A 19,083-nucleotide genomic window follows, 5' to 3' on the forward strand; every position below is an offset into this window, starting at 1 on the left:
TCTGAAGTGAGATCCACCATCACTTTGTCGCCGTGGAGATGCTGAACTTTCCACAGTATGGCATTAAACACAACTATCTTGCATTTATCCAATTACAGGTGCTTTTATTACTCAAAACTGTCTTGAAAACACAAATTCTTACAGTGAGCGACGTCGCCTCGCCCCCAGATCTGACCCGTAACGCGCCACGTCCTCGTCTCCGCGGAGGGTCGATTTGTTTAAAGCCATAATGCGGAACATTCCAGGCAAAGAATGATGACGGATCCCTCCGCCGGTAAAGTTACAGAGAGCGCAGCACTCCGGAAAAACAAAAATGTGCCGACGCCGTTAACAATTATAACTGTGATCAAATGTAGGATTGAGACCAGATACCATTGTGTACATCAACCAATAAGACAGACGTGAAAATGAAAACAACATTGTCACAAAACACGAGATTCCTTGGCCTCTTCCTAAACAGGTATTCCAATTTCAAAATAGTACCACAAATCTTCATAAAACCGCTAAATGTCCGAGCGTCAGGTTGAGGTCAGACATCGTGAGAGGCGGGTGACCCAGATTCAAAATAGTAGAACGTTAACACTTTGACTACAGCATGCAGTAAGTAACACACCTCCCGCGGCGGCGTCTTCCAACAGCCACGGCGGAACCTTCCCCTCACGCCTCCGTGCCCAAATCCACGGCGTTACAAAAGGGAATGAGTCGCGTGTGTGTGAAGCGAAATGGAGACGCAATGTTCCTCGCACGAGTCTAATTACAGTGACACAGATTCGTCTCCTAAACACAGTACAGACGCGGTGAACGCAACGCTAAAGGGCAGTTCTGTGGTCTGAAGGCAGAGTGGCCATCGTAAAAGTCCAAATAAACAATAGACAGTGGTGAAAGTTTAGCGTTGTTATTATTAGGCCCGAGCGCCACAAGCTGGCGAGAGGCCTATTAATCTCGTAAGGCCGTGCGAAGCACGGCTGCGAAAGTGCGCACGTAGTGCGCACAAAATCGAGCGCGAAGCGCTCGCCCACTTCCAAACACTCACTAACGCACTCCTCCACTCATGCACGCCCCGTGCATACTAATTAGTTGTAGGAAAATGGAACATTACCGTTGTAAACGGGCGAAGCCCGTGCAAAAGTTCGCACTAAACGAGCACTTTACATTGGGATGACGACCGCGAAGCGGTCGTCATCCCCATATAAAGCACTCATTTGCGCTAAGTAGCTCACGAATACGTTCCCCATCTCTTGCATGTTCCGTGCATATAAGCATGTAAGGCAAAAATTGAACATTATTACTGTATAGAGGGCCAAAAACACAAAGTGGGCGGAGCCCACTCAAAATTATCGAAAGTACCCGTCAGTGACCAGGGACCCACACCATGAGGTAGGAAAGCGCGAGCGCTTTCCGAAAATGTATAGTTTATGATATTTGAAAAATGGGAAACATTGTTTTCGCATCGGAATATTATTCTTTCTTTCTTTCTTCTTCTTCTTCTTCTTCTCGGGACCAACCCCCCTATTTTTCACCCAGTGAACATTGACGAAAAGTCACAAAAATTTGCACGCCTCTAAAAATCGTGCCTCTCTACATTCTGGCTATTTCCCTTTTCTAAAATTAAAAAAATTGGCGCGTCAGCGCCCCCAAATGTACCAAAAATGCATTGAGAGATGGGAAATGACCCAAAAAAAATCTGATCGTAGAATCATGAAATTTGGCGCAGAGGTAGATGGTGACAAGAGAAGTAAAAAATATTATTACGGCAACGCCGTCCGCCCAACCAAATGTCGGCCATATTGCTTCAAAAATGGCTAAACATGACTTCGGAGTTTTTCCAAACGTCGTACTTTTACGAACTCCTCCCAGGGCGTTGGCCCTAAAAAGCTGAAATTTGGTGAAAATGCTACTGAGGAGTGGGACATCAAAAGTTATCCAAATTACATTGATACCTCTCACGGTCTCTGTGCGGCGAAGCCGCAAACTGTAGCTAGAATTTCAGAAATCTCCCATATTTAAAATTTCTGCCGTTTGCGCAGATAAAGTCCGAATTGCGTCAAATTAGAATCAGTTGTTAAACTCTTTGCCCTAAACCTACTTGAAGTGAAATAAATTCATTTGGCGCCACAGCGCCCCCTACAGATTTTATATGGAGGTTAAATGTTTAGTTTTGCGAAATTATATGAAATTTGACACACAACTCAATTTTAGCATCCCCATCAAAAAAGTCAATGACTCATGTCATAATTGTTATGGCGTTGCCGTAACGATGACCGAAACCTTTCATGTTTACACTTTAGACTTTCACAAACTCCTCCCAGGGCGTCAGCCCTATTAACCTGAAATTTGGTGAGACTCATCTTCAAGACCATCAAAAGTTATCCACATTTTCATTCAAAGAGTCACGGTGTCTGTGCGGCAAAGCCGCACATTTTGCCAAGAATTCAAAATAAAATTGCTTTTTGATGGTAAAACAAAGGGGAGAAGATGTGACAGCGTCACAGATTCAGCAGTAGGCGTAATAAAAGGACAATTGGGGCGCGTTAGCGCCCCCTCCTCTTGCGGCGTGGCGGCGGTGTGGCGGCGGCGTGGCGGCGGTGTGGCGGCGGCGTGGCGAGGGCCGATCATTGCCGCTTGCGGCTATATTTTAGTTTGTTTTTTATGACCGAGCGCTGACATTTCGTGAGTATACTATAGTTTAAAGTGGTCACATCATGCGCTGCTGTACTTGGCATTTGTATTTTAGTTTTCGGCGCGGTAGGAACACTGAAAAAACAAATAAATTAAGCATTAGGCATGGTGACTACGCTAATAGAGTTGATCGTTGGATGCAGACGGGCTAAGAAGGAGTGATGGTTTAGCAATTGACTTAAAAAAGAGCAGAACATGTTCAGGTTTCTGATCTGTGACGTTACAATCCAGAGAATGAAAACAAAATACAACTCCAGGTTTGTTAATAACATGGTTAAAAAGCTCAATAAGTTCAAATTTGCATGATATGTGGCCTTTATTGTGTAGTTATCATTGCACCATGATTTTAGCGATAGAGAAAAATAACTGCGTGATACTGTCTATTGTTTATTAAGGGAATGTGTATCAAAATGTCATATCTTTAGAGAGCACCGGGTTTTGAAGGTACAGCCTCGATGGCTTTAGGATCGTCAGTGCGCAATACGTTTCACAAAACTGACCATGGGACGTTAGCACAGAGCAGAGGAAACTGCCACCATCAAAACTATATTTGTCTTTTTTTTATTATCCTGAATGCTATTTTCAAGTGGAAAAAGTATGGTCCAATATGTGATTTTTGTTCATCTTTTGTGCTTTGTCATATGGGCCATAATTTTTCGAAATAAGATGAAAATTGACAAATTGTGTAAAGTGCTTTTTTGTTAGTGAATCATTAGTGTTTAAGATATCAAAAAGTGATATGATTTTACTGTAACTCTGAGTAAATATTAGTTTTAGTAGTCTTTAATTCCATAATAGTTGCTATTCACATAAATACATGTACATACACCGTTGTCAGGAGAAATGTATCATTATGGGATAGACCTCCTTTAATATATTTGTGTACATGTGCTTTGGGTAATGTTATTATTGATTATAATGCATTTTATTTGATATTCTAACGAGGGTACACGCATTGGAATGTCACTGTCTTAAAAATAAATATATATACAGTATAAAATAAGTTAAATTAATATTATAGTTGGTATTTCTTTTTAAATGAGAGGGTGTTTAATCTCACTCAGTCGGATGCAAACTCGCGTCAGTACAAAGTCAAGTGTAGGGCAGTCGATTTTTTTTTGTGCTAGAACTATGAAAGACCTGACAGTTTTTAGTACTCAAGCTTCGGTCACAGTACTCAAATATCACCCGTCGCGTTACTCCATGTAAACTTGCACCTAACTGGTATTTTGGCAACTACTCATACTCTGAAAAAACCAATAAAAAAACAACAAAAATAATACAAAAAATAAGTTACTACACAAGTTACACAAATGCAGAATCTAAATTAACCAGGAACAGGCGCCTTAAAAATGTTTGTAATCTCATCTTTTGAGTATCTGGTAAATATAGCGTTTAAAATCCTGAATATTCAAAAATGAAATGGGAAAAAAAGATAAACATTTAACTTTTTTTGTTTTGTTTCTACAAATGTCCCTGTTCAGTTGATGTAGTAAAGCCAGTAAACGATGTTGAAGAAGGAGAACATGGTGGGGAAGATCATCCGCGACCACTTGTCAATAGAGTTTACGTCAGTCAAATCGGGGATGGTGATTTTGAGCTGGGACGCGCGCCTCCGTAGCCGGCTCTTTTTGGTCATGTGTCTCTCCAGCGCGTTGCGCCCGAAGTTGTGCCGCGCCAGGCCGGCTTTGCGGTACTGCAGGGTGGAGCTGTCGTAGGTGAGCATGGTGTTCCGGGGGTCGTTCAGGCCCAGCGCCAGCTCCGAGATGCCCATGTCGTTCTTCAGGTCCAGGGTGCTCAGGAGGATGTTCTCGTGCGGGTCCATCTGTGCGGAAGAGGAAGCATGAGCAAGCACGGGACGCTTTGTTGTCTTATTTGAACTGGTCTGGGATGACATTTGCGTTGGTTTGAGGTGACGGGCCGCAGTAAACAAGCGGAATATTTATCGGTGATATTGAATCTGCTGGATTTACATAATATGGGCTGAATATACCGGAAAAAACAACATGCATTTTTGTCAATTTTCCACTTGTTTTAGGCTTGTTTGGGGGATGGAGGGATAAATGTGCAGGTGTAACAGTAGTCTGGCCCAGAGGGGTTTAGTCTGGTCCAGAGGGGTTTAGTCCGGTCCAGAGGGGTTTAGCCTGTTCCAGAGGGGTTTAGCCTGGTCCAGAGGGGTTTAGTCTGGTCCAGAGGGGTTTAGTCTGGTCCAGAGGGGTTTAGTCCGGTCCAGAGGGGTTTAGTCCGGTCCAGAGGGGTTTAGTCTGGCCCAGAGGGGTTTAGTCTGGTCCAGAGGGGTTTAGTCCGGTCCAGAGGGGTTTAACCTGTTCCAGAGGGGTTTAGCCTGGTCCAGAGGGGTTTAGCCTGGTCCAGAGGGGTCTAGTTTGGTCCAGAGGGGTTTAGTCTGGCCCAGAGGGGTTTAGTCTAGTCTAGGCTACTTTACCACTACAGTATAGTTTGCCCAAGAACAGTTCATCCCCGGGTTTTCTCTGGCCAAGGCCAAATTACACCCATGGTTATTCTGGGCAGGGGTAAATCTGGCCTGTTTCATTGGGTTACGGTGGACTTTATGTTTCTCTGCATTTGACCCATCCTTCAATGTAGCTGGGGCAAACTGAACAGTGTGAGCAGAGCAGAACAAGCAGTGTTCTAGTCCTAAACTGCACGTGTGAATGACGGTTGTTACTGAGTGTTTAATTTGACTGAAAAAATCAGCAAATAAGGCTAAAATGGAATTAACGAAATTGTCTTCTTGGTGCGTGGCAAAAGTACCAGCCAACAACAAATACAACTTTAGGTAGTCCAAACAAGGAGTAGGGTGGTTCTGGTTGGCGCAAGACCAAATCATGTGTAAGCTATCTTTATACGGCGTCAAATTTAAACCAGATCTTCATAAAGACTCAAATTCAACACTTTAAATGATTCATCGGAGATTTACCCTGTTCTTCTGATCTAGGCCGATGGCTGCGTCGTCCATAAAAATGGGCTCCCACATCGAGTCGTGTCCATCCAGGTCTCGCTGCTTCATTCTGGCATACAGAGTGTCGTCTCTGCCAACTACATTTCCCACAAGCCACTGCAAACACACAGCATCACTATGGTTACTTTAGTCATTTGATTTCCCTTAAGTTTTGTTGGTCATGTTAGTTGCATTTGTTTATTATTTCATGTGTTATTTATTGCTTGCTTTGGCACAAGAAATAAACAGAGTAGTGAATTTCCAGTTTTCTTTTGTGTGCATCCCATCTTGATTTCCAACCGGGTCAAATTCCTTTTTTTTTCTTTCTTGCAAAGTTGTCACATCTCGATCCAGAGCCAGCCATACAGTTATAGTTACATTGCCTAGCATTTACAAACAGACAACACTAGGTCAATCTTTCGTCTTTGTTCTGTGTCTGTAATTACCCTGACCCACATACAGTACACAGCATTATACATTTTTAAACTCATAACTTCTGCAGCATTGGAAGCAGTTCTTTCACTCTGAACTGGCATCATTTAGACAAGTTTTGAGTGCACAATGCCGTGAGCACAATAGACGCAGCTGTGGAAGGGAGGAACGCTCAGGAAGTCAATGGTACAAGACAAACCCACTGTTGATTGGCTTGGACAAAGATCTATAAATAGTCTATTAACATAGTACATTTTGCAGGGCCGCTCCCTGCTCGTCTCCTTGGAAACGTTATTGCCTTGCCTGAGATCTTCCACACAATGAGGTGTCTTTCTCACCCTCGCCAACTTTTTTTGATGAGCCGACCCCGCTCTCAGGAAAAAGGTTTTTTTTGACGAATGAAAACAGCTTTTAATCAGAAGTAAATGCAACATAGACCGTGTAACATTCCAAGCAAAGCATCGACATTCCCATGGAGACAGGTCGCGGACAAAACCGAAAAAAAACAATCATATAGTGCGCCATTGATAGTAAACCGTTTACACAGGGTTAAAGGTTCCTTATTGTCTCGTCTTGTCTCCATGGAGATGTTATTGCGTTGCCTGAGGTCTCCAATCAGAAAACATAACTCCGCTGACCTTGTTGGGATCCATCCTCAGCTTCTCGTTGTTGGCGAGCGAGGACCTTTCCGCCGCTTTCTTCTGTCTCTGTGGCCCGCGTCCGAAGAAGATGTAGTTGACGAAAGCGTACTCGAGCAGCGCCAGGAAGACGAAGACGAAGCAGCCCATCAGGTACATGTCGATGGCCTTCACGTAGGGGATTTTGGGCAGCGTTTCTCTCAAGTGTGTGTTGATGGTGGTCATGGTCAGCACAGTGGTGATACCTGGAGAAGGCAGAATATATATACGGTTAGTGGAGAACTGCAAGAGAAGGATACAGAACCCACCACTGTCAATTATACTGCGAAGTAGGATGTGAGAAGAGAACAGCACTGCATTTTGTTCATTTATAACGCTGTCATTGTTCATTTATAACGCTGTCATAAGATCAGGTATTCTTGGGTTCTTTTTACTGCTTTATGTGCCATTTCCTGGTCAGCACAGTGGGGTACCTTCTTATTTCTTATGTTTAGTTTATGTCTGTGTTTGTCGCTCGTATAGTACGGAACGGCGAACCAGATCAGGTATTGGTCGATTAATTTTGCCCCTGGCCTATGGACCAAAACAAATGCTTTTTAAATTAAATGATTTTATGCCTTTTCATGAATTCAAGACACCCACAAGACCAACCACACTACCAGTGCTTTTGTTTTGTACAATTTCATCCCATGTTGTATTTGTAAGTGTGTTTTTTAGCCACTTGTTAATGTTATGGATTGTTTTATTGGATGTTTTATTCTCATTTTATCAGATCACGTGTTGTATTTGACAGGGTACCAACAAAAAGGAGAGTTTCCCCTGTATAAGTACATTATAAAAACATTTTGTGAGTGCTCAGAGGGAGAGGATCTCATGAACAGGATTAATGAAAGGTTTGTGAATGAAGCTCAGTCCAGATAAGGAGGGAACAATGAAACATTTGCCTGACCAGCCGTTCTTAACACGTTTTGGCAGACTACTTATCAAAACCGTGAGGATCTGGGGCTCGACCGCTGCGTTTCAATTTCTAGGGCGGAGTTTAGAGCAGAGACAGAACCAATCACATAAACCCAGAAGTGACGCAAAAAACGCCACACGCTTAACCGGATGTTACGTAGCCCATGTCAACAAGGCGTGTTCCGCGTTATCCGTCCCTGAACGCAGAAAATGTCTCCTGAATCGCGATGACGCCCTTCGTATAACCGCATCTAACGCACGTTCATCACGGCGAGTAGAGCGGACTTTCCTGATTGTTCAAACCGAAGCGAGAGCAGAAGTAAACACTCGGTCACGAGCCGGGTCACGAGCCGGGTCACGAGCCGGGTCACGAGCCGGGTCACGAGCCGGGTCACGAGTCGGGTCACGAGCCGGGTCACGAGTCGGGTCACGAGCCGGGTCACGAGCCGGGTCACGAGCCGGGTCACGAGCCGGGTCACGAGTCGGGTCACGAGCCGGGTCACGAGCCGGGTCACGAGCCGGGTCACGAGCCGGGTCACGAGCCGCTTCCGTATCTCAGTGTGACTCGTTAAAACCTCCGACTGGGATTGGATCGGTAAATGGATGAACGACGACTTCATTGGCTCTGACTCGGGTTCCAGACCGTACGCATTCGAACAGAATGTGGGCGGGGCTGGCGGGTCAGGCAAATGAAACCGAGGTAAAAAGCTTTTTTTTCATTGTCCGTTTCATGATTTTAATGCATTTTTTCCTGTTGTGTGAAGCACTCTGTATCGCCTTATGTACAAATTGTCTTCTACAAATAAACTTGCCTTTCTACCTTACGCTTTAGTGAAACGTGTCGTCCAACCTGACAAATGATCTCTAACTTCCAAAAATATGACCATAACACGTGTCCTTTACAATGCTTTTAAATCCATCTTCCGTGTTGCTCTTGACTACTACTTACTGCTGTTCATCATGTCGTCAAAATTCTGCGAGGCATTTCCAACAACGCCCTTGATACTTGCGGGATTTTGCTGAGCGTGTATTATTCATCGCAAAAATCTAAAATTCCAAGTCATGTTTTCGAGACACCGGGGCAGCGCCTCCCTCTGACAGCGAAACCTCCCAGATTAAATCAGTGCCCCGTCTACATTTGATTAGGACTGTCAGGATCAATGAAGCCAAGGACCCCACTCTGTGATTTCAGATGTAGTTATAAAAATGCGCCAAAAAGAGCTGCACCGTCAGAAATGTGAAAATCTGAAATTCAAATGTCGGCCATGATCCTGTTCATTAGCAGTAACTCCTGCCGGGGAAGTTGGAGGCAATTAAATGAAACACCAAAGCAAAGATTTGAGGATTTTTGAATCAGAAACTTTATGAAGTGCAGTAGAGTTTTACATTTCCCACACAAATAAAAAAAAAGTTTTATATGTATTTAACAACATAATTATCCTTAAGGTCTTAAACAGACGGTTGTGTTGACTGCATCAGATTGTGTATTGAAATGTGAAGAGGCTGGAACAGAAAAGGTTTGAAAAGTTTCCATCCGAGAATCATTTTCAATCTGAAGGTACCGGGTTAAGGAGCTTGAGTAGAGCAGTAGATTTTCTGACCAGTACCTTCAGATTGAAAATAACGTATGGATGGTAGACGAAACAAAAACCATTGTCTACCATTGAGACCGTTTCTACCATGGACCAATGACCATATCTGGACAAATGAAGGATTAAATATACCTGTCGTGTAGCTGAAAACAATATAATACAAACAATGCAAAACAGTGCAATGAAACAGCAGCATTTTTATTTTTTTAATTTATTTCATGTATTTAATGTATTTGATTTATTTTTCATTTTAATCTTTTTTATTTATTTTTCATTTATTGTATTTATTTTATTTATATTATGTATTTTGTTTATATTATGTATTTTATTTATATGATGTATTTTATTTATTTATGTATTCATGTGAACTTAGATGATTGGACTAGAAGTAAATTGAAAACATATTTTTGGAGGAATCACTTTTCATGTATTTAATGATGATTCCCCCCAGTGTACGTGACGATTCTCCAGTGGCAGCAGTAACCCACAGCAGGAGAAGCCCCATTGTGACGGCTTTGACCTCAACTTGATCCAGCTAATGTTTTCATAGACCCCCGCAGCACCTGCATTCATCTACATTACATTATTTAAGGCAATTTCTCACAGCAAACAATTAGTAAATGGTCAGACAGCTGTCACAAAGCTGTCACCGCTCACCGCAGGATTTAGGCAATTTCACACAAGCTGCTCTCACCTATAGTACGGATTTCTAATGCTATTATTTCTACTGTAAAAGCTATAACCAGGTCAAAATGAAGACTGAGCAGTAGTAACAGTAGAAGCAAGAGTAGTAGCAGTAGTAGTATTATTATTATATATATAGTTCTATGTATGTGTGTGGTATTAGCTAATGGCAATTGTTATACTATAGAATGGCGTTTTTTGTTATAGAAGTACCGTTTTTTCCAGATTATAAATCGCACCTTTTTACATAGTTTTGGTGCGATTCATACTCCGGAGCGACTTATATGTGATATTATTGTTATTTTTACACTGACAACCACAAGGAGGCGCTCTAGGCTTTAAGCGACGTAGAAGAAGAATCTGCACTTCCTCTTCCTCTGGAGTTTGTGGAGTTGTTTAGAGGTGACACAAAGGAATTATTCTGTTACTGTATTACATTTCATTTCAAGATGAAATGTATGTTCTTGGTCTTGGATTTTATCAAATAAATTTAACCAAAAACTAATACTCCAGTGCGACTTATACATGTTTTTTCTTCTCTATTATGCTTTTTTTTTTTTTGTGATTTATGCTCAGGAGCAATTTATAATCCACAAAATACGGTAATAGGAATGATTTTGCATCACTAACTTTGTGGACAGTGTCACATATAAACCATGAAATTCAGTTGACTGCTGGTGCCTTGCCCAAGGACACAACAACATGAACTGGGCACATCCAGAGTATTGAATTGTTACATCTGATGTGAGTAATCTGGTTATTCACCGATTATTCACACCTCTGCAAGTTCTGATACGGCAAATCATGCAAAATGAAATAAAATAAAGAGAAATGTTAAAGATTATTTCAAATTAAATTGCACATTGTAATCCAAATACAACAATGACTCTATAAATCCATTTATTAACTGACACATATCTCCAGGTTTGTATGCGGACACGCCCAAAAATAAGACCGAATTATTGTAATATGACAGATTTGTACTTTTCCACAGTTGACCTCATTATGCCCTATTTTACGCATGGTTCAATGTGAATACACCATTGTTTTCTTATGTTAAAATAAATTATTACGTTTTCAAATACCAGTATCATTTTGCTTTTATTTTTTTACCATTAGGATCCATTAAAATTCTGGGCCAAGGTCAAACTAAAGGTCAAACTCAGGTCAAACTAAAGTCATCTACAAATAGACCAAACATTTCTCTGACTCCTCCGACCAGCCTTTTTTTATGCAGCACTACTTCCCCCCCCCCCCCCCCAGAGCTGAGTTCAATCAGTGAAATTGCCCTGTCGAGTAAAGCCAGGGCCGAGTGGAGAGATGTACTGAGCTCGGATGGACGGCGTGACAAATATAGACGACTCCAAACCGCAGAGGCACACTTTCTGAAAGGATTCAAGCTATATTTGAAACCCTGTGATGGGTATGTGACATGGTAATACTCGCAAGGGCTAAAAATATACATTTATACTGTAAATAGAATGCTTTTTAGGGAGAAAGGGACTAAAAGGAATTCTGAGGTCAGTTCATTTGGAAAATAAAGTAAAAATAAGCTATATCTTTTGTAGATAAGAAAGGGTCAAACTGTTGTTGCGAAAGTGACAAAAATATTTATTTATGCATTTTATTTATCTATGTACTTTTGTCATTTATTAATGTATTCTTACTTTGAAAAACATACATTGTCTGTAACTTTTACAACTTCTCTTGGGCCTGTCACCCGCTCGTCTCCATGGAGGTGTTTTTATTTTATTTTTTTCAGCTTTAATTTGAGTTTTAGCCTACGACATTAAACATATCCGTCTCCATGGAAACGAGCAGGTCACATCTGTAGAGAGGCGAGTCCACTAAGTAAGAATTCATGTTTTTCAAGGTGTTTTTGAGCAATTAAAATAAACAACAAATGTTATAATAATTGAATAATCATAAGTAGATAAATTTGTGGAACATTCCAGGTAAAGTGTTAAGATCTCCATGGCAACGAGCAGATGAAGATGACCCACACATCTAATTTTTTGGTCCTAATTTAAGATCGTGTGGACTTGGCCGGGCCTTGTTCTGATCCTTTTTTAGTTTTTAGGTTTAGTCTTTGGTTTAGTCCCAGATTTTTCTTCCTTCAATATTCTAAAGTATTTATTGCACATCTGAAAACATTAGCATTCAACCCACACTTTGAGCGTAAAGCGTATCAAACACTGAGCACACACTTTTCTCTTGATTGATGCCGATTCACTTCATGTTCATAAAAGCATTAATTCCCACGTGTTTCACCGCTGTCGATGTCGCGTCCGTGCGAGCCGTTTTTACCTAAGGCCACTCGGGCGGCCGAAGCGTCGTAGTTTATCCAGAAGGAGACCCAGGACAGGATGGTGATCAGGATGGAGGGCATGTACGTCTGCAAGATGAAGTAGCCGATGTTCCTCTTGAGTTTGAAACTCAGGGACAGACGAGGATACGCTCCTGCAGGAGAGAGAGGGAAAGCACTGGTCATTCAGACGATACGGATGTGGAGACATGAGCTGCACCTTAATGTTTGAGTCTTGGGTTCTTTTTATTGCTTTATGTGCCGTTTCCTGGTCAGCACCGGGGGGTACCGTCTATTTTATGTGTGTATTTATCGCTCACATTGTATGGAACTGTAAAGCGACCTGGGGGTAAAAATACATGCATTGTTTAATAGGTTGACATTGGAGATTTTGCAATTTCAGGTCATGAGGAGCGTGACCTTTATTTTATTTTTGATAATAGAGTTGAAACTTTAAACTGATTTAGTTAAAAAAAGGTACATATGGTTAAAAAGTGTAGGATTATCTCTTTACAATTGAGATAAGACTGAATTATCAGCTCATAGACTAATACAAAAATCCCATGAATTACAGGACATGTTTGGGGAAGTCTAAACTGCAGGTATAACATGATTATTATTAGTTTTTATTATTTTTTTTCAAAATAAAAAGATAGGCTATTTTTTTGTTTGTTGCAGAGGACAGTCTGTCACCTTTAATTATCACAACCTTTTGAGTTTGATAAATACACCAACTCCAACTCAGATTGTACTGCGATGTACTTGTGCAGCCCTAACTACTTCAACTATTTACTTTCCCAATATTTTCATCAAAATAATTGGATATCAGTATAATTTTGTTTGTATTTTTTATTGTATCATTTTGGTCACAAGATCCTAAACTTTTGAAGCACTTTTGATCAAATAAATGGGATTGAATTTCATAATATTGTTGTTTAGAAGAAATTGAAAAATGTATGATACAAACATAATTTATATGAAAACTGTCAAAATGCTGCAACTTAAAGAACTAATTAAATGCAATCGATTTCTTCAAATATGGATGTTAGGTCTGCACTTGTGGTATGACATTTACAGTCACATTTTGGCACATTTGTCATCGTTGTTCAGAATTCCCTGAAGAATTTGGACTCTAATTGCCAGCAAGTTCACCGAATATTCACTTAAGCACACGCACAAAGACATAATGACATTACATTTTCTTACCGCAGTTAATTATCAGATCTGAATCCTAATTATTTTCCAGCGCACTGACTCGTGACCTAATGAACTGCTCGAGTCTTGTTTCTCTGTGTGTCAATTGGACATTTTAACATAGTCAAAAAACAAGATGCATTTACTCTCAAGTGTCAGCGACGTGTTTATTTTCACTCCATATCTATATTTACGTGAGATTTTCCTGGAGTGGTGATGGATCGTGCCGTGTGTTTTTGCTTATCGTGGCTGGATCTGAAAGCCAGCGTCAGCGTGTGCCGTACATTCCACACTGGGGGATAAGAGACACTATTTTTGTACAAAAACAACTCACTTTTGTATTTTGAGTCACGCCTGCTTTACCGAAGAGCTGAAAAATGCTCGCATGTGAATACTATCAAGGTGTCAAAGAGCGTGTGACCTTTTTAAAACCTACTCACTCCTTACGCTGTTTCTAAAGCAGGAACACCAACTTTAAAACTGAAATATTTGCCAGACGGATATTTTGTTGTTAATAAATGACAGTGAATGCTGAGAACTACTGATACATGTTCATCATTAGTATATAACTTAACCTCCAAGTCTGACCTCAATCTAGTTTGACAGGGTATTATTTTCCTGGCCCTCCTGTTGCATAATAATGTGTGTTTCCTGTATTGTCTTCAGATCTTTTCACCTGTGCGCACAATAATCTTACTTTTGACAACTCAAGTTCTTCATTTATTCTTTCAATCTTGGCATAAAACAGGCTGACAGTACCTGACTTTATTATTGTAATAAAAAAAAGCCCCACTGAGCAGCAGCTAATAATAAATAACGTTAAACCGGAACGTTAAACTAAACCCAGCAGTTCGAGCTGAAAGCAGAGCTAGCATTTACTGCACTGGTGGTCCGCCCCTGAAGCGGCTCTGAAGATGCAAACACGCCTGACAATTCACTGAATATTAACAATGATCCAAGGAGTTTGTGAGGAAACAGAGCAGGGAGTGGCAGACAATAGGGTTTGTATGGCCATTACAGGGCTGTTAGGAGATTAGTTTCAGGTGAAACTGTAAACAGGACATCATAATATCAGGAGATTCCACCCGATGGGCAAAGCTTACTAAGGGTGGAATAAATACTAAAGTTCTCAGAATGATGCAATCATGATGACCGCGCAGCGAGTCAAACTCTAAACAAGTGATAATGCCAAAATATAAGATAAGATATTCCTTTATTGTCCCACATGGGGAAATTTCATTGGTGCAACGCAGGTAGATACAGAGGTAGATACAGAAGAACAGATCACTTATAGGAAGTCTGAAAAACACTTTCAGTAGAAGATCTCCTATAAATAAATAAAAACTCCCATAGACAAATAAATACATAAATACCATTGCATGTGATCCCGACAGTAATTGCACATGAATATGTGTCACGACAGCACATAGATTGCACATGAATTTCACAGTAATTGCACATGAATTGCACATGAATTCCAACAGCAATTGCACATATGACAGAATTGCACATCAGTATTAGGTTAGGTCAGTATTGCGACGGGATAACGTGACGATCTCCGGGTAAGACGACAGTTCTCCGCAGTTTCATGAGTTCCTCCTTTGTGGAAACGCGGTACGAGCCGGGGGGCGGGGCCGGAGCCGGGGGGTGGGGCCGGAGCCGGGGGGCGGGGCCGGAGCCGGGGGACTCAGAGCCAAAACACATCGCAACGACACGACGAAAACACTCAATCCAGCCGAATAAAGTCAAAACAAGTTAATTTAAAGCGATTCCAGTGCGTGTCCCGATCGTTCGTGAAGTTCCTCTTTCATATAAACGTGTATATAAACGTGTACCGACGACACGCCGTACTTTAGCGCGGCCGGAGGGCGCGGGGGGGGGCTGGTGGGCTCGCTCGGAGCTAGCTCACGTCACAACAACACAATGACCGCAACGAAAAACGCTCAAATCCAGCCGAAAAAAGTCAAAAACAGTTGAATTAAAAAACTATTCCAGCGCGTGTCCCTATCGTACAGTAAAATAGAAAAAACATATTAACTATATTTACAAAATATAGGAGATAAAGCACAATAAGTGTGAGAAAGAAGAGAGAGCGTTTACACCGGGCTGCCAGCTGTACCAGCGCCTTATGACGTATGAGGTGGAAATATGAGGTGGAGTGAAGCAAACTGAGGGCGTGGTCTGGCAAAAACTAACGTTAGTGAAAGATCAGGGATGTTTATAACTTTTATATATTTCCCTCGAGCAGAAATGACCAATATTAACCTGTGTGGGTTTTATATTCGAGGAGAGAGCGAGGCAGATGAGGGGAAACTTCCTCCGTCTCGCCTGATACACGACCACACACAGGGCGCAGGGCTGTGGACTCTAGTCATGCACGGTTGTGTTTTGACCCACAGGTCGGGTTGGGCCGGGCAAGAAATTCTCATTTCATTGCGGGGAAGGTTTGGACGGGTTATAAAATGCTGACCGCGTCTCGTACGTCCACGCTCCGCCTGCAACATTGCATTTTACTGCGTTTGAATTCACTTCCTCGTTCGGCTCGTTTCTTTGTCAATATGAAATTGTAATAAAACATGAAGCATTATGTAGCTTACATCACTCCTCTCACCACAATCAGCTGAGCTGTCTCTGATAATACTGTCCATAACAGCAGCAGGTCGGGGATCACAGGATATGGGATATCTTTGTTCTTGTTCTGGCAGCCCTAAACAAACAAACGTCTTGCTTCTTATGAAGTATGAATTGGCCTTTAACGCTCTTCGCGCTGCGTTGGACCTGTTACTGTGCGGTCTGGACTGGACCGGACTGGACCGGACTGGACCGGACTGGACCGGACTCGACCGGACTGGACCGTAGACTCATATGCTCAGATTAGAGAGGAACATCTGTTTGGAAAATCAAATGAATCCTCAGAGTCGCATCACATTCACCCAAAATCCTTCTGCGCACATGAGATCAGACGGAGCTGACCACAGTGTGACCACAGTGTGTCCACAGTGTGACCACAGTGTGACCACAGTGTGACCACAGTGTGTCCACAGTGTGACCACAGTGTGTCCACAGTGTGACCACAGTGTGACCACAGTGTGACCACACCACCGTGTGACCACACCACAGTGTGACCACAGTGTGTCCACAGTGTGACCACAGTGTGACCACAGTGTGACCACAGTGTGTCCACAGTGTGACCACAGTGTGTCCACAGTGTGACCACAGTGTGACCACAGTGTGACCACACCACCGTGTGACCACACCACAGTGTGACCACAGTGTGACCACAGTGTGTCCACAGTGTGACCACAGTGTGACCACAGTGTGTCCACAGTGTGACCACAGTGTGTCCACAGTGTGACCACAGTGTGACCACAGTGTGACCACACCACCGTGTGACCACACCACAGTGTGACCACAGTGTGACCACAGTGTGTCCACAGTGTGACCACAGTGTGACCACAGTGTGACCACAGTGTGACCACAGTGTGACCACAGTGTGACCACACCACAGTGTGACCACAGAGTGACCACAGTGTGACCACAGTGTGTCCACAGTGTGACCACAGTGTGACCACACCACAGTGTGACCACAGTGTGTCCACAGTGTGACCACAGTGTGACCACACCACAGTGTGACCACAGTGTGACCACAGTGTGTCCACAGTGTGTCCACAGTGTGTCCACAGTGTGATCACAGTGTGTCCACAGTGTGTCCACAGTGTGTCCACAGTGTGTCCACAGTGTGACCACACCACAGTGTGACCACAGTGTGACCACAGTGTGTCCACAGTGTGTCCACAGTGTGTCCACAGTGTGACCACACCACAGTGTGACCACAGTGTGACCACAGTGTGTCCACAGTGTGTCCACAGTGTGTCCACAGTGTGACCACAGTGTGACCACACCACAGTGTGACCACAGTGTGACCACAGTGTGTCCACAGTGTGTCCACAGTGTGTCCACAGTGTGATCACAGTGTGTCCACAGTGTGTCCACAGTGTGTCCACAGTGTGTCCACAGCGTGACCACAGCGTGTCCACAGTGTGTCCACAGTGTGTCCACAGTGTGTCCACAGCGTGTCCACAGTGTGACCACAGTGTGACCAAAACAACCAAAACTTGTGCAAAACAAATAAAGGTAAATTAAATATAGAAACAACGCTCCGAGGCTGCATTTATTTTCCTTTTCTTAGACCGCGGTTATTTTATTACTTGCTTTACGGATCCGCCGCACTTAGGTTATTGATTTCTACAATACAAATACATTTGTTTTTATAAAGTACCGCAGACAACGCAAAATAGCATTAAATGAAATATAAAAAGCCGTATTAAGTCAAAAGATAAGAGCGCGTGAACCGCATTCAAAAGTTATATCTTGAGCTCATCTCGCCACCCGCAGGTCGGGCCTCGCGACCCCCGCTTAGGGAACCACTGTTTCAGAGTATTCCAGTCACAATAAAATGATAAAAAAGCCTCGCTTCCACTTCCACCATCTGTTAAATGTATAGCTGACACTCGCCACTTATTGTAAATCCTTCCTGATGGCAAGGACGCGACACAACGGCTCGTCCGCTGCTGCTGATGCGTTCCACAGCGACCTCGGGGTCAAATCGTCCACATCAAAACACAGCTCTTGTTAAAAAGGGATTCCCCAAACTTCCATCTCCACAGATGAGCTGACGATGACGAAACGCAAGGGCCAAACGATTCAAGCTGAAACTCACGCATGGATCCACAGACACGCAGCCAATTCAGCCACATTATGTTATTAATAGATCCGGGCAAAGCGAGACAGCGTTCAGTTCACTGGTTTTTCACAGTTATTGAATTAGTGTTTTGCATGTATTCAATAAACCGCTTCCCTATATATTGTGCTCCACAAATTGTTAATTTAACGTGCACAATTGCTCGTATGGCAAATGTATAAATATGTAAATGAAATGTAGATGACTATCACTGTGAATCTGTTAACGTTCTCTTTAAACGGCAACATAAGGTGTTTAAATGCTAATGTTATGGTAATGTTTATAAAACGGGCAAACCAAATTAAAACTGCAGCATTATCCATTATGTTGCCGGGGAATGAAAATAATATGATGTGGCCAAAAGCAGGGAAACAATAGCCTTTTAATTAAAAAGATGTGATAGCAAAATAAATGTAATTGGAATAAATGAAACACAAAGACAGCTCATATTTACGGAAACAAATGTAGATGAAATGTTATAGTGGAGCAATAATGGAAACGGCTGCTCAGTCGACTTATCTAAGGCTGCAGTTTGTTTCCTGGAGCGCCGATTTTTCTATCTTGACTTGACACAATGAGTCTGTGGCCTCAAAGATGAAAAACAATCTTTACTTCACATTTACGTTCAATAAATCTTATTATAGGGCATAAATAAATAAAGAAACGTTAAATAGAGGTCACTATTGAAGGTTAAGGACAATTAAGAGTAAATTTAGTGTCGATTCAGATTAATTTACTATATTATTTACTAGGCCTGGGACAAGAAACAATAATATTGCACTAGAGTAATCGTTTGTGATACTTTTTGTAAAATCCCGATCATTTTCAACAAGGACAATTGCCATTATACCACCAGAATGTGGAAAAAAAGTAACTTCTCCATGATCATTGCTGTTTTCACA

At 42.2% G+C, this 19,083-nt stretch overlaps 1 protein-coding gene across 1 annotated transcript in view; it reads right to left on the reverse strand.

The window, feature by feature from the left end:
* Window positions 1-3,242: 3,242 nt before the first annotated feature.
* LOC140360481 (gamma-aminobutyric acid receptor subunit beta-2-like) overlaps window positions 3,243-19,083 on the reverse strand; it is an 80,897-nt gene continuing 65,056 nt past the window's right edge. The window contains exons 7-10 of the mRNA XM_072445689.1: window positions 12,249-12,401; window positions 6,709-6,953; window positions 5,618-5,755; window positions 3,243-4,504 (exon numbers count right to left, since the gene is read on the reverse strand). Coding sequence (XP_072301790.1) covers window positions 4,160-4,504; window positions 5,618-5,755; window positions 6,709-6,953; window positions 12,249-12,401 — 881 coding nt within the window. The 3' untranslated portion in view covers window positions 3,243-4,159. The remainder of the gene's footprint in view (window positions 4,505-5,617; window positions 5,756-6,708; window positions 6,954-12,248; window positions 12,402-19,083) is intronic.

Source organism: Eucyclogobius newberryi, unplaced genomic scaffold (assembly GCF_026437365.1).
Source record: "Eucyclogobius newberryi isolate DKJ021-1_F unplaced genomic scaffold, fEucNew1.0.hap1 SCAF_15, whole genome shotgun sequence".
NCBI lineage: Eukaryota > Metazoa > Chordata > Actinopteri > Gobiiformes > Gobiidae > Eucyclogobius > Eucyclogobius newberryi.